This window comes from Marmota flaviventris, chromosome 7 (assembly GCF_047511675.1).
Source record: "Marmota flaviventris isolate mMarFla1 chromosome 7, mMarFla1.hap1, whole genome shotgun sequence".
NCBI lineage: Eukaryota > Metazoa > Chordata > Mammalia > Rodentia > Sciuridae > Marmota > Marmota flaviventris.
In genome coordinates this window covers 6,889,063-6,903,520 of record NC_092504.1, presented here as the reverse complement: position 1 = coordinate 6,903,520, position 14,458 = coordinate 6,889,063, and the positions used below count along the sequence as shown (strand labels likewise).

General features: G+C 51.2%; 1 protein-coding gene across 1 annotated transcript in view; it reads left to right on the top strand.

Annotated features, from left to right (window-relative positions):
• Positions 1–2,117: 2,117 nt before the first annotated feature.
• The window catches only part of Wdr1 (WD repeat domain 1), a 40,562-nt gene continuing 28,221 nt past the window's right edge, over positions 2,118–14,458 (top strand). The window contains exons 1-3 of the mRNA XM_071614144.1: positions 2,118–2,273; positions 2,644–2,765; positions 12,199–12,289. Coding sequence (XP_071470245.1) covers positions 2,258–2,273; positions 2,644–2,765; positions 12,199–12,289 — 229 coding nt within the window. The 5' untranslated portion in view covers positions 2,118–2,257. The remainder of the gene's footprint in view (positions 2,274–2,643; positions 2,766–12,198; positions 12,290–14,458) is intronic.

The following is a 14,458-nucleotide window of genomic DNA, read 5'->3' as shown; positions in this document are numbered from 1 at the left end:
TGCAAATTCCTAGTTAAGCTGAAATAAGCCATAAAGCCCAGCATCCTGTCAGGTTTTCAAATGTTTGAGTCACTTTTGCGTTGTGGTTGCAGCGTCAACTCCGACAAGGATTTATACACGCACGAAGGCTACCCACTCCCAAGGGCTTGAAGCTGGTTCCTTAGTTTTCCTCATAGCTTTCCTAAGTGTACTAGGAGTGGGCATAGTTACAATACTTGCTTTAATAGCTTCTTAGGTATGATCAAGAGCTGGTTTCTCAGGACCAGTACAATTGTATGTGGACTATGTTTCAGGAATCTCATTTTGTACAGCCTTAACACTCCTAGGACCTTTCAGTTTAGAGAGCCACTTTTGCTTTTCCTCAAGAATAGTTGGTGGGAAGTGGGGGTCATCCATTTGAGCCTTGGTTATGATCCAGCCAACAAGTATGGAGAACAGGTGATTGCTATAGAGCTAGAGATATGTGTTTGCTCTCATTACACAAGAGATCACTCAGCACAATTCACCTGGAGTCCATTTCCTTCTTCCAGTAGGTATTGTAAGATCTTAACACCTAAATTATGTTCCAGCCAACAAGTATCACAGGGAAAGGAGGAGGACCAGGAATAGGTCTGCTTGGAGGACATGTGATTGCTATAGAGCTACAGATATTTGTTTAAAGGCTGAAGTTTAAAGTAAGGTGATCAGGATAAGTGAAAAATCAGTGATGAAGTACTCCAGAAAGTCATCCAGGTAGATCCCCTAGGCAGAAAGTTTCAGGTAGGAAAAATATCAGAGGGTCTGGGAACAGGAACATGCCTGGGGTGTTCCTGCAACAAAGATACTGATGTTAGTGCAAAGAGGACGAAGGGACCCCAAGAGTAGTAGTCTGAAGCCACCCTGAGCCCCATCAGACCCTGATGGACTGTTTAAAATTTTCAGTTTGCTTCGTAGAACTTGGAGCCCCTACATGTTTAAGTCAATTTTAAGAGATAGCCCAGGCGCCCTAGAGAACAATGAGGTGCAGGTGGAAACCAAGGCCCAGGTGAGGGCTGGATTCTGCAGCAGCACCCAGCAAAGCAGGTAGCAAAGGAAGGTGGATACAGCTTCAAATACAACCAACAGGACTCAGCAGCTTGAGGAACAAAGATCACCGCCAGGTTTCCTAGCATGGGTTTGGGACTCTTAAGTATCCTCAAGTGTCTAAGAGGTCTTAACTTTAAGGAGGGTGGGTGCGGATGGGGGCTAAAATGGAGGTTCGAAGCCGCAGTGCTTCGAGGGACCTGGTTTTCCCCTCTGTAGACTTAAGGGGGAGTTCTTTTTCTCCTCTCGCCTTTTTAGGCAACAACCCCCGGTTTTCTTAGCACCCACATCCTTTTGGCCCTTAATTTCTTGGCTTTTAAGAAGTTCTCAAGGAGCAGGGAACTAGAAGTACATCCCCTCAAGTTTGGGAACGATCAAGCCACGTTTGCTTTGTAATCGCCCCGTCGAATTCAATAGAGCTTTACACACGCACGAAATTCACCAGCTCCTGAGAGGCCGAAGCTGGTGCCTTCGTTTTCCTCACAGCCATCTTAACTTTGTCTTAGAAAACGAGATTAGTCATACCCGAAAAGAAAGAAGTACCCTGTTTGCAAAACCAGCACGGGTTTCAAGACTTCTGCAAAAACCAGAAGGCTGCCGGCTCGGGAACGCCCGGCGCCGCCAACCTCAAATTTGGGGAGAGCCCCCCCCAAAATCCGAGAAAGACCCGGACCCGCTCCCACCACCGACCCACCATGCCCTAGCCTTCCACGCTTCGCCCGCTTCAAAGAGGAGCAGCAGCTAGTACCCTCCCAGCCTTCCGCCCCGAGAACCCGCACCTTCCCACTCCAGACACCCTTCTGAGGGGGCCTCGGCCCCGCGCCGCCTTTTCACAGGGCCGCAGCCGCTGTGGAACGTCACTTCCGGGGCGGGCCCGGAGGAGGGGCGCGGCAGCCCGCGCATGCTCCCGAGGCCGCAGCTGCCGAACCGAGCGCTTGACTATATATGGTCAAAGCTGGGGGCGAGCCGCGCGCGGGGCCGCGCTTCCGGGTTGGGCGCCGCAGCGGTAGCGCGCAGGGCAGGCGCGAGCCGGCCCCGGAGCCTGGCTTCGGACCGCCCCCTCCGCGCCCGGCACGCCCGGCGCCGCCTTCCGCCTGGTCCCAGTCTCCGGACTCGGCCTCGGCCAGGTGTGACTCGCGGCGCGGCGGGCCCCGCAAGCTCTCGGCGAGCACGGCGCGGTAACAAGTGGGCGAGGATGCCGTACGAGATCAGTGAGTGCGCGCTGGGCCCCGGGCGGGCGCGGCTGCCGGCCTCGGCGCCCGGCGGCGGGGAGGGTGCGGGTCGGCGGCGCGCCCAGCCGCCCGGGGTGCGGGCCGGCGCCCCCAGCCCGGGCCGCCCGAAGTTGGCGTTGCGGGCCAGGCGGCGGAGCCCGCGCCTCGGAGGGCCTGCCCCGGACATGGACCAGGAAGTCGCGCTGGCCCCTGCGCTCCTCGAAAGTGGCGGCCGCCCCTCCCGCGACAGGCAACAGGTGACCGGCCTCGGCCGGTTCGAGGCCCCCTCTACTCCCTAGGACCCTTCGCTGGGCCCCGGGCTGCGGCAGGGGCCGCCTCTCACACTTCCTGTGCGTTCGTGTCTCCACAGAGAAGGTGTTCGCCAGCCTCCCCCAGGTGGAGAGGGGCGTTTCCAAAATCCTCGGCGGCGACCCTAAGGGCAACAATTTTCTGTACACCAATGGCAAGTGTGTCATCCTGAGGAACATCGACGTGAGTACCCCGCACCCCACCCGTCCTGGTTGGGTCCCTGCCCCTGCGCGCTTCCTAAGGAGTAGGTGAATTCTCTTGGTCTTCCCGCCCGGTGGCCTGGGGTGGGGGAGGGCGCCACGCCCCCTCAGCTTTGGAGCCACACCTCAGGAGCCCCCAGGCCCCCTTGTTTTGATGGGGAAACTGAGGCCCTAGATTGAGGGATCAGACAGACCCTTATGGGCTTGATCCCTGGTGATTGGGTAACTTGGGCTTCTCTGAGCTCAGTTTTCTCATTTGCAAAATTGAGGTGATGGCCCCCTCCCCCCACACACACACACTTCCTCTCACTCCTTGGGGCTGACACTGAATGAGCTGATAGTCCTCAAGGCCAGCCATGCCTGGCACACATTGAGCACTTGGTAAATGGCCCTCATGCGGAATCATATTAATGCCCTTCGTTTCCCAGTGCACCAAGCCCAGACTAACACACCCAGTCCTCTGGACTTCATCCTGATCTGCCGCTACCCATCTGAGACTCAGTGAAAACAGGAACCAGTTTATTCCCATGAATCATCCTCTGCAGGCACCTTGTACCCAGGCTGAAAATCCTTCTAGAGCTAGCTAGGGAAGTCCTTGCAAATTCATGTTTTTTTCTCTGTATTGAAATAACCCGATCTGTTTGTAAACCCCCCCCCCCCCCCCCACTTCCAGGATTGCTACTTAAATCTTGCTTCTCCCATACTCAGCCTGGGAGGTGAAATCCAGAGTAGAAGCAGGAGGAGCCAGCAAGGCCATTTGGGAGGGTTTCTGTGCTGTGTTTTGATGTGGGATTGATAAGGTTGGGTTTGACTGATTTGCTCACAAGAGATGTTGGCTTCAACTCAGTCTCTGCTGTTAGGTACCTTTGGCGGGTCAAGGTTGTGGCTCATCATATGCCCTTAGCCTTACGGCTAGCTGCCTGTGGGAAAGCAGGGGATCTGTGGGCCTCAGTTTCCATGTGTGTAAGAGCAGAGACTACTTCTTGGTTTGAGGTGGTGCTGGCTATGTCCTTTTCTTCCTGGATAAGCCATCCTGTTACGGATGTTCTTCTACTGAAGATGGAGCTCTGTCAGTGGATTCTGCCTGCCAAGGATTGCTGGGCACCTCAAATGATGAGGTGGGTGGGAGCGAACCTGCCTTGAAGATGCTAACAACTTGCTAGTCGCATGGATTCCTAGAAAGCTGTCTCTGCCAGGCTCAGAGCTGGGGAATAGTCATCAAAAACTTAAAATGGACTGGGCACTATGTTGCACGCCTGTAATCCCAGTAACTCAGGAAGCTGAGGCAGGAGGATTGTGAGTTCAAAGCCAGCCTCAGCAACTTAGCAAGGCCCCAAACAACTCAATGAGACCCTGTCTTTAAATAAAATACAAAAAAGGCCTGGGGGTGTGGCTAAGTGGTTAACCACCTTTGTGTTCAATCCCTGGTACCAAAAAAGAAAAGGGGAAAAAAAAAAAAAACTTGGAATGAAGTTCTGAGATTTGGAGAAGGTAAAATTGAAGTGGCCTCAAGCAGGCACTCAGTAGTTTGGTAGTAAAGGTGCACTAAAGTATTTTCAGGGATGTGGAACAGTATTTGGCTGGGTCCCCAAGATCACCTCCCAATATCATTGCAGTCTATTCACTTTCATCTAGAACTGCATGGAGTAACCCTGGATACTACTATGCTGGCTTGTCCCTTCCCCCCACGTTGCCTATTGTTGCATAGAGGATCCTGCTCAGCCAGGTGGTAGAGGCTAGGGATGAGCACCCCTTTGCAAGGACTTAGCCCAATGAAGCCTCTTCTGCCTATGCTTTCTGAGGTCCTCATTCACACCTCTCTCCAGGGCTCACCATTCCCAACTGAAGGCACATCCCCTTCCCTTCCTACCTAGTTTTTAAGTTCCTATAGTGCTTGGACAGCATGAGCTGCCTGCCACTACTACATCCCTCCTTGTACTGGATGTTGTAAGGCACTTCGTTGTTCGATGGGCCGCTGGTCTTCAAGTAAAAGAGGGTAAAGATTTTTATCAGGGCAGAGTATTTCTGGGGAAAGTGAGGTATGGATTCTCTTGGACATTCAGGGTATAGGAAGAAAGATGGTCTGGTTAGAATACAAGCTTAGGGAAAAGAAAAAAAAGGAAGATCATGGGAGATTGAGATATCTAGTTGGCATATCACACTCAATATACCCCAAGCCACTTTTTGAGTTTTCTATGTGCTCCCCCTAACCCCAAGAAAGTGCTTCATCCCTCCAGCAGTTAAAGCTTGTGACCTGGGACTCCACTGTGTCCCCCCACTTCCTGCCCCATCACAGTTGATTCTCCAGGTCCAGCTGGCTCTGCATTAAAAGTATCTGCAGAATTCTGACAAATTAGCAGTCCTCTACTTCTGTCTGCATTCACACTACCATCTTCTCCCACCTGGATTATTGCCCAAAAGAACCTGAAACTGGCCAGACAATTCTCCCAGCTTCCACCCTTGCTGCCCAGTAGTCGGCTCTTAACATGAGTTGGCATTGTGTTCAGGCACATGGGATCAAGTCTCCTTGGTGCTTACTCTCCAGTGGCCTTACTTTCTGAGTGAAAGCTAGAGTTCTTCAGTAGAGGAAGCCTCCTCATCCCCTCTGGCAACTCCAGTCCTGCTTGCTTCTTGGACATGCTGCACATCCTTTTTAGAACTATTGCTTGCCCTTGCCTGGATATTCTCCCTCAGGTGACTGTGGTCTTGCTCCCTCCTCACTCCCTAAGTCTCTGCTCATGTGTGTCTTTATTAGAAGGGTTTCCCCTAATTAGCATTTCTACACACTCCTCTGTTACTAACAGTAAGTGGCAGATAGACCGCTGCCCCCTGTAACTGTAGATGCCTGCCTTTGATCCCATCTAGACATTGGCCTCAGGAAAGCAGGGCTTTCCCCGTTTCAGACACAGTATGTCCTCACCCTGGAAGAGTGTCTGGCACAGGCAGTTGCTCAAAAGTTACAGTTGGTTGAAGTACCAAGCTTTTCCTGCCTGAGGAGAGGTAAAGTTCTGTTAGTTTAGGTGGCTGGACCTGGATTTTTGTGGAACCCATCTTTTAAACTCACTGGAGAGAACTCTTATCAACTTTCTACTGAGAACTACCTGTCATTTATTTTGTTGATTTGTGAACCCAACATAATGGCACTTGCTAAATGAAGGGATTTTTTTTTTTTTTTATCTTTTTCAACACATCCCATGCCTCACTTAAAGGAGAAATTCTCTCCAGGGTTATAGTAATGTAGTGGTGTGATAGTGGCCATCTATCTAGGAACTAATTGTCCAAGAGAGAGCTCCTGGAGTAAGGTTAAAGTGAGCAGCATGGCTGCTTGCTTGGCAAGAAGCAACCCAAGGAGGGGATATTGGTGCATGCAGGGGGCTTCATGAAGGTGCCCCGTGGGCTGGTGTCTGCTCAGGTCTGTGGAGGTTCCTTCTTGGCTGCAAGGTCCTTAGACACTACTACCTTGAGGCCCATGTTGCCCCTGCCTTGTCTGACCTATGCAGACACCAGAGGCTTACTCCGGGGCCTGTCGAAGAACCTCGTGGTGATTTATGCCAGGATCACTCCACTTGCTCCTGAAAACGAACTTTCTTGACAGTTCTGCCATGCTGGCAAGTGTGGGACTGACTTTTTTTTTTTTTTTTTTTTTTAAGTGTCCAGTTCCTAGATTCTGGAATTAAAATACACATTTGAGGAAATTATGTCTATAAAATTGAATTTCAAGGAGTGAAGTGTTTGTAATAGTTTGACATTGCTTTGTAGCCAGGTTCTGTGTCAGTGAACTTAATTCCTTGAGCAAGATATAGACCAGTTTGGAAGTTGTTGAACACACCAGGTTTCACTTGGCATGATCTGCTACCTGTCCCATGCAGAAGGACCCATTGTATGTCCCTGCACGTGTGGGTAATGGGACAGAGCTTGAAGACTTAGGTCCCTTGTCTGGTCTTATACTTGCAAGGAGAGGTGAGGTTAGAAGCCTTAGCCGCACAGAGCACACTGTAGTGGGAGGGAATTAAATGAATTTCAGGCAGCAGAAGGAAATGGTGTGCTGATCCTTCGGGCACACGCATCCTCTGGAGCCAGGAACCCCAAGAGACCCTTCAGCCTGACCCCCTGACCAGTGAGGGGAAGCAGTGGCTTTTGAGTTGGGAATCCTTCTCAGAACTATTGCTTGCCCTTGCCTGGATAGTCTCCCTCAGGTGACTACAGCTCTTGCTCCCTCCTCCCTCCATAAGTCTCTGCTCATGTGTGTCTTTATTAGAAGGACTTCCCCTTCTAATAAGGGAACTCACTTTTGAGTTGGGAACAGCAGATGGTGAGGCTGGGGTGGTCTGTGAGCAGATAGTGGTGGTGGTGGGGTAGGCAGCCCTGTGCTGGGGAGCCCTGGAGCCCTTAGAAAAGGTAGGCAGACAAGTGGTAAGATCAAGCCTGCAGTGGCAGGCTTGAGGCAGGGAGACAAGTTTGGAAGTTGCTCCCAGGTGAATGCATGATGGACTTGTGGGTAGGCGCAGCCATCCCTTGGTTCCTGGTACTCAATGCCCTGGTGAACCATGCCTGTAAGCCAGGGGCTGAGACTTTAATCACTGGCTCTCAGGAGGGGTGGGTTTTGCCCCCACCCTCATCTCCCTGTGGGCTGTTTGGCAATGTTTGAAGACATTTTTGTGCTACTGGTATCTAGTGGGTAGAAGCCAGAGATACCGTTAAACATTCTACAACACAGAGAACCATCCTCTAACAGAATTATCAGACCCAAAATGCCAGTGTGCTCCTTTTGAGAACCCTGATAAATGACGTTCTGACACCAGATTAAAGCACTTTGCAAGAATCACCAGAGCTTTGAGAACATGAGAGAAGAGCCAGCCATGCAGCAGGGTAGTAAGGAGCTGCTGGAGGAGCAGCACATTACTGTTGGGTCTTAGGGGCTGAGAAAGAGTTCTCAGGGAAAGGGCTTGAGACACAGCATCTTTGAGGAAATAGCGCTGGGATTCTCTCATCCAGGACTCCTGTAGAGTGGCCTTGATGTGTTTCTTTCCTGTGGGGGAGGAGAGGGGAGTGATATCACAACCATCTTTGAGGTTAAAAAAAAGGTTGCAGCCTCCCTCTTCAGGCAGTGGGGAGAGAGTCCTGTGGGCCATTCTGTGGAAGCCGCACTGGCTCAGGTTGCACAGAGGAGTCCGTCTGTGTCCTTCACCCTGGGGAGGGCCCTTTCTTCCTCTGTCCCATCTAAGTGCCAGGCAATGTGCCCTTTGCCCAAGAAATGTCTCCAGGTTCCCAGCTTTGCTGGCTCACTTGTCACTTCTTCCTGAAGGACGTACCTGCATTTAGGATCGGGTATAAAAGGGCCATCTCACCTCTGTATTCAGTCCCTAGCCCTACCTCTCTGGTCAGCTGCTGAGCTGCAGGAGCACTGCCATTCACTACCCCGTGCCTCTTAGGGCAGGTCAGTGCATTGCATGCAGGGTATCCTGGCACTTGTACTTGCCTCATTCTCTTCAGTGTTCATACCTGGAAGAACAAGCAGGGAGCATGTTAGTATGGGCAGCATGAGGTGTAACCGAGTCCGCTCTCATAGCAGGTATGCTCTCTGCCTTCACCTTAGGGTCTATTGGGTGTGGGCTGCCATTCATCTTTTTCCAGGTGAGGATACTGACACTGGGGGGGAGGTGCTAGGACTTGAACCCTTTAGCTGTCCCTAAGACTTCCTAGGTGACTACTCAGTAATGTCCTGGCTGGGTAGACAAGTGGGGGCAGAAGTGAGGTGATAGTGTCTTGGTAGTCCATGAGGGATACTGATGCACTCAGGGATCACAGGGCCATCCACACAGGCTGGGCCTCCAGGGCTGGCACAGGGCAGGTGTTGGGTAATTCTTTGAGAAAAGGAGCAAGGTGCACCTTTCAGGATCTGTCTGTGGGACAGTACGGCCAAGAGCTGAGCCTTTGGGTTCAGCCTTCCCTAGGTATGAGATCTCTTCTGAAAGTGCAAAGGTTTATCTCACTTCTTTGGAGCTGTGTTTCTGCAGCAATTCAGCTTTTGGCCTTGGTCAGCAGGGCCCTGCACTGCACATATGTTTAGCACATAGGTCCAGCCCAGCAGGATCTGCTCTCAGGCCTGGAAGTGTGTGTTCTTGTTGCCCAGGTTGGCAGTGCTAGAAGCCCAAGGTTTCCACTGTAGGCTCCCTGGTGCCCTCAGCAACTGAAGTGCACAGAGGCCCCATTTGTAGTGCTTGTCTGCCTGTTTCAACATTTTGGTTGGGAGGCCTGTCCAACATTGCACCGTGTTCTGTTAGTGTCACTGCGAGCTAGGAATTGAGCGAGCCAAGCTGTGGGGCCCTGGGCCATCACAGCTGGCCTGTTGGTTACCCCTACCCCTGACCTGGCCACCCCCCCCCCCATCTATTTCTCACTGCTTGAGACTAAGAACACCCGAGGCAAGAGAACCTTGGGAGCTGCAGGGGTGGCTAGGCTGGGTGCTCCCTTGGGTAGAGCATGGCTGAGTTGTGCACAGCTGTGTGCTTGTTTGCAGGACAGACTGAAGGTATAGGGGGAGTCTTTCCAGCTTCTCCTGTTTGACAGGATTCCCAGGGAAGAGAGGACTGCAGTACAGACAGGACATCCATGTGAGGGGGGTGGGAGGAGTATTAGCGGTGTCAAAAGACAGACTGAGGGAAGTAGAGGGAATGGCTAGAAAGCCATTGTCACGTGTTCTCAAGAGGGACAGGAAAACTGAATTGGGAATGGGTGGGAAAAGGAAATGCTTGGGAGCTAATGGAGACTGGGCAGTCCCTTGGTCGAGGTCCACTGGGCCTCTTATGCCTGGGCTCCCTGCTTTCTGCCTGTAATCCTGAGTCTTGGAATTGCTTGAGCCCATTCAGCCTATAGGGGCGCTGGAGAGGGACCTGGGAGGTGGGTCGTATCCCAGCCCCGGTGAGACATACCCACAGTGGGTCTCCTTTCCTCCCAACTCACCTTTTCACTCCAGGACTCCTCCACACATGGGCTGCTCACCTGAATTCTGTTCTTCAGGACAACAGGAGACCCTGGGGTGGGGTGGGGGGTTGGGGAGGGCATCTGCAGGGCAAGGACACGGGCTGTCAGCGAGTTTGGATTGGGCCTCACACCCAGAGTGACACACTGGGGGCAGGGGAAGTGTGCCACCTTCCTGGCATAGTAACGGCCTCCCACTGTGAGCTGAGGAGGGTGGGAGGAGGCTGGATGACTCAGATGTAAGTCATTATCTGTAATTTGGAGTCTCTCACCCCATAGCTGACCCAGTTGTATGTGGAATACAAACGAGAGTGAGTGAGTGATTCATCTGGCCGCGCGGGATTCTGTGCCCTGTGGGGCTCCACACACCATGTCTGCAAACGCCTTGGCCATTTAGGGGATGGAATTTCAGGGGTAGGACTTCCTCCAGTGGCCCCTGCCTAGTCATCTTCCATTCCTGGATGCCCTTCCTTTCTGAGGGGACCCCACCCTTGGAGGGTAGTGCAGCCTAGGGAGGAGGTCACTGCCCTCGGGATTGGCTTGGTCATCTGTAGAGTCTGGTGAGTTCCCTCTGTGAGTGCAGGGCCCTCGGTCAGCTGGAATGGACACTGAGCTAGTGTCTTGGAGTCAGCCACATGCTCTGTGAGGGAACTTGATGTCAGAGGACCAGTCTGAGCAGGTGGGGTTGGGTTAGGCAGATGGAAGGTGGACACTGGGCATCTTGGCCTCCATGAGGATGTGATATAGACAAAGTGAACAGCTTGAGTCCTGAGGAGTCTTATCTAGTCTCATGACTGGCCACAGTTGGGAAGAAAAACCCTCTTGGCTCCCAGCAATCATTCTGCCTTGATTGTCTGCTTTCTGTCTTAGTCTTTCTGCAGATATGGCTTTCATTCCTTGTGGAGATACCCCGAGAGCGGGGCTATTGTTTGGGTGTAGGGTGTGTGTGAACAACCTATGCAGCTGAATCATTTGCAACTAAGATTTTGTGTTTCCACAGCATTGTCTGAACATCCCCTCACCCCTTCATCCTTGCCAGCATGCAGTGATGTTGGTCTTTTAAATTTTACTGATATTAGCGGGTGTGTACTGGTGTAGTTTTGGTTTTGATTTCCCAAGACTAATGACATTGAGCCCCTGTTAGTATGCTTATTTGCCATTCATAATGACTTCTTTGGATACTCGATATCTATATTTCACTCGCAAATGTTTATTTCAAAGTGGATTAAGTTATGAATCACATATACCAAATAATGCTGTTAAGTCTTAACGTGAACTTTTTTCCTCCCCAAAAGTCGGACATAGCCAACTGCTGCTCCCTAACTGAGCACATGTTACTTGCTAAAAGCCATGAGGTAAAGAGATAAATGTCTCAGGAATGTGCTAATGCCTTGGAGGCATGGAAGAACCAGGAGGGGCCACCTTGGGAGCTTCCTTGAGAAGATGCTGCTTAAATTGGGATAGTGGATGCAAAGTGCCATGTGGCTGGCAAGGGAACAGTGCTCAGAGAGGCAGAAGTCATATGAGCATGGCAGAAGGTGCCAAGTGTTGGTTGGGCTGTAGGTTAGGGCCATCTCAGTCTTTGGGGGAAGTTGTTGGGTAAAAGGGAGAAGGGAGGGGACTGTGGCATCCTGTTTCCTCCCCTGTGGACTTGCTGTGTCTTCTGGGGTAGGAAGCTGCCTCTTTTCCAAGGAATTCTGGTATACAGAGAGCTGACATCAGGAGCCAGAGACTCTAGAAAGCTACCTCTCTGCTCCCTCCCTGAAGCAAGCGCCACTGGAACCTGAGAGCAGCCATTGTGGGTGTAGAGAGATGCAGGACAGGCAACCACTTGTTCACAGCTTGTTGCTGAATATTGAAGATGCTCCTAGTCCCTAGTACTGGCCCCATCCTTGCCACAAAGTCCAGCCAGCCTTTGGTAGTGCCTCAAAGAAGCACGGGAACGTGGGGAATCAGCATGTCTTCCCAAGCCAAGGGTTCTGACATACGGCTCCAAGCTCAGAGCCAGGAGCTGCCCCAGATGACACCAGACACAGGGGTGACCTGGGTAGGATGGGTACTCCCTGGCAGTGGCGACTTCAGGAAGAGTACGCACCCAGTGGCTTCTACATCGCCTCTGGAGGTACCTGAATGAGCATAGCCAAATGCTGCATCTGCTCACAGCTCCCCACAAACAGGAAGAAGCTAGTTTCAGGATTCTTTTTTAATCAAACTCGATACAAATGCACGCTCCACAAGTATATTTATGTGTTGTGGAAATTACACAAAAGCAGACGAAAAAAGATTCACCTAAACTCAAGAAAGGTGGGCGGGCAGATGGGAGTACTCCAGGATTTCCCCTCTGTTACTCTTACAGGTGTTCTTAGGTGAATTTGGAGGGCAGGGAGCTGTTGGCCTCTGTTCCTTCCACTGACTCTGTGCTCTTTTCCCCACAGAACCCAGCTGTTGCGGACATCTACACAGAGCACGCCCACCAGGTTGTGGTGGCTAAGTACGCACCCAGTGGCTTCTACATCGCCTCTGGAGGTACCTGAATGAGCATGGTTCCTGGATGCTTGTGGTGGGGCTCAGAACCAGTCCTGCTCCCAGCTTGAAGGGGGGGTGCAGATTTTAGTTAAGAAGTGAGAGAACCAAGGTGATTAGTTTTAGTTGGAACCAACAAGAACATCTGTGCCTCCAAAATGCTCCATTTCAGACCTAATCTTTGTTCAAGAAAGTACATGTTGTATTTTGCAATGTTTCAGTAGGTTCCAATTTTGAGATCAGCAGAAACATTTCTGTGTGATTGTCCCCAGGCCTCTGTTGGTCGTTACATCATGATATGTTGGTGCTAGGGGGTGTGAGTGTGTGGTTTGTGTTTTGTAGCTGTGTTTTGTGTCATCCTTATCCATTGCTCCTTTCCCAGCTGGCCTCAGAGCAAGTTCTGGCCTTTGCCCTTTCCAGCCTGGCTTTCTGTATGGCTCAGTAGGGGGCTGGTCCAAAGGAAGGGGGTATGAGGATCTTTGCATTTTTTAGGAGTTTTACTCATTTACCTGGTCAAACTCTTTGAGGTAGAGTTTGGCCCTTTACAGATGAGAAAGGGAGGCACAGAAGGTAGAGGGCACATTCTGTATCTCATTAATTTGCTCATTCATTCATACACTCAACAAATACCTGTGGCCTGTGTTCAGCCCCAGGGAGGGCTATGTGAATGAGCTGATGTGGGCTTCATCAGCATTGCTGGAAAGTGACAGTTGGGAGAGAATTCTGAATTACCCAACCAGGAGAGTGAGGACCAGGATTTTCAGGTGCTATAGCCATTTTGTCTGCACCACCCTCAACACTGTGCATGGTGACATGTGACCACTTCCAGCAGCTCTTTATGTGGGTCATGGTGGCCTGCAGGGTTGAGGCCTCCCCTTATTACTTCTGCAGGCAGTTATTCAGCTTGGCTTCCTGGTCCTTGGTTTTCTGTTCTTTAAGCTGGGGCACTGAGTGCCTCCTTAAAGGGCGGGAGGATCCAAAGAAGCAACATGTGCCTTGGTACCTAGCCCAGGTCTTACATGAGTGGGTACCTGACACCAGGGTGACCATTTTATTCATCACTGAAGCAAGGGCATGCTTTAGAGAAGGGGTTTCTGTTCATCCTGTTCTGAAGCAGGATGATCTGTGTGCTAATGGTTGCTGACAGCCTGCTGTGGTCACAAAGAAGGGCTGGGCCAGAAGTCTGGGATAGAGTAGGCACTTAATAGTTTTTATGTTTAGGTCTACTCTGACTGCATCTTAAAATTTACTCTAATCCTATAGTTTATTTTAGCCCAATACCCACCCCCACCTGGTTGTGGCCTTGCTTGCCAGCAAAATGTCTTCATTTAAGCCCCAAAATTTGGCCCTGGTGCCTTTTTAAATTGTGTCCAATATCAGGTGCTCTGAGAAGTTTTCTCAGGAGAGAAAAGTGGCTGGTGAAGGTGTCCGCCCAGCTTGGCACAGCTCCCACGCTGTCAGCCCCAGCAGAGAGCCTGTCATCTCAGGCCTGGCCTCTCCATCCCCAGGGGCCATTCAACAGGACAGAAGTCTGTGGCCTTCAGATCTAATGCAGAGCTGTGCAGCAGCCTGGCATAAAAGATGGCCTACATAAATGAGTGACCCCCAGCTTGAGGTTCTCCTCTTAAAAGTGGGTTGTAATATTTTTTTTTTTTTTTTTAAGTATCCAGACATGATGGAGGAGTCAAGGTTTGGGGGTAGAGATTATATTTTTGTATTTCTAATCCATTTCTTTTAGTAGAGCAAAGTGACTGTTAAGGGTTACAGTGGAACATTTGCTGCAGAGATGAGGGCCCTGGGCTAAAAATAGTGTGGATGAGGGTTTGGAGTGTGGAGGCTTGGAAAGACTCTGGCTTGTGAGTGGAGACTGGTGCCTGGTGTGGCATTAGAGTCCCAGTACCTTGGGAAGCCACGGCTTACTCCCGGAAAGCCCCAGCCCTCTGGGGCCAGAAGATGCTGTTAGTCAACAGCTGCTGGAGAATAGAACCTTCTGGAAGACTTCTACCATCACTGAATAAGACTTGAGCTCTGGGAGTTCACACTCCCATGTTGTAATCCTTGGAGTGCAGGATCATTTCCGGGGCAGCCTCCATTCTCTTTTCAGCAACTTCCTCAGGGGTAGCTTTGATGTTGGTCTGCCATTTCATGCAGGCCCCTTGGCATCTGGGCAGT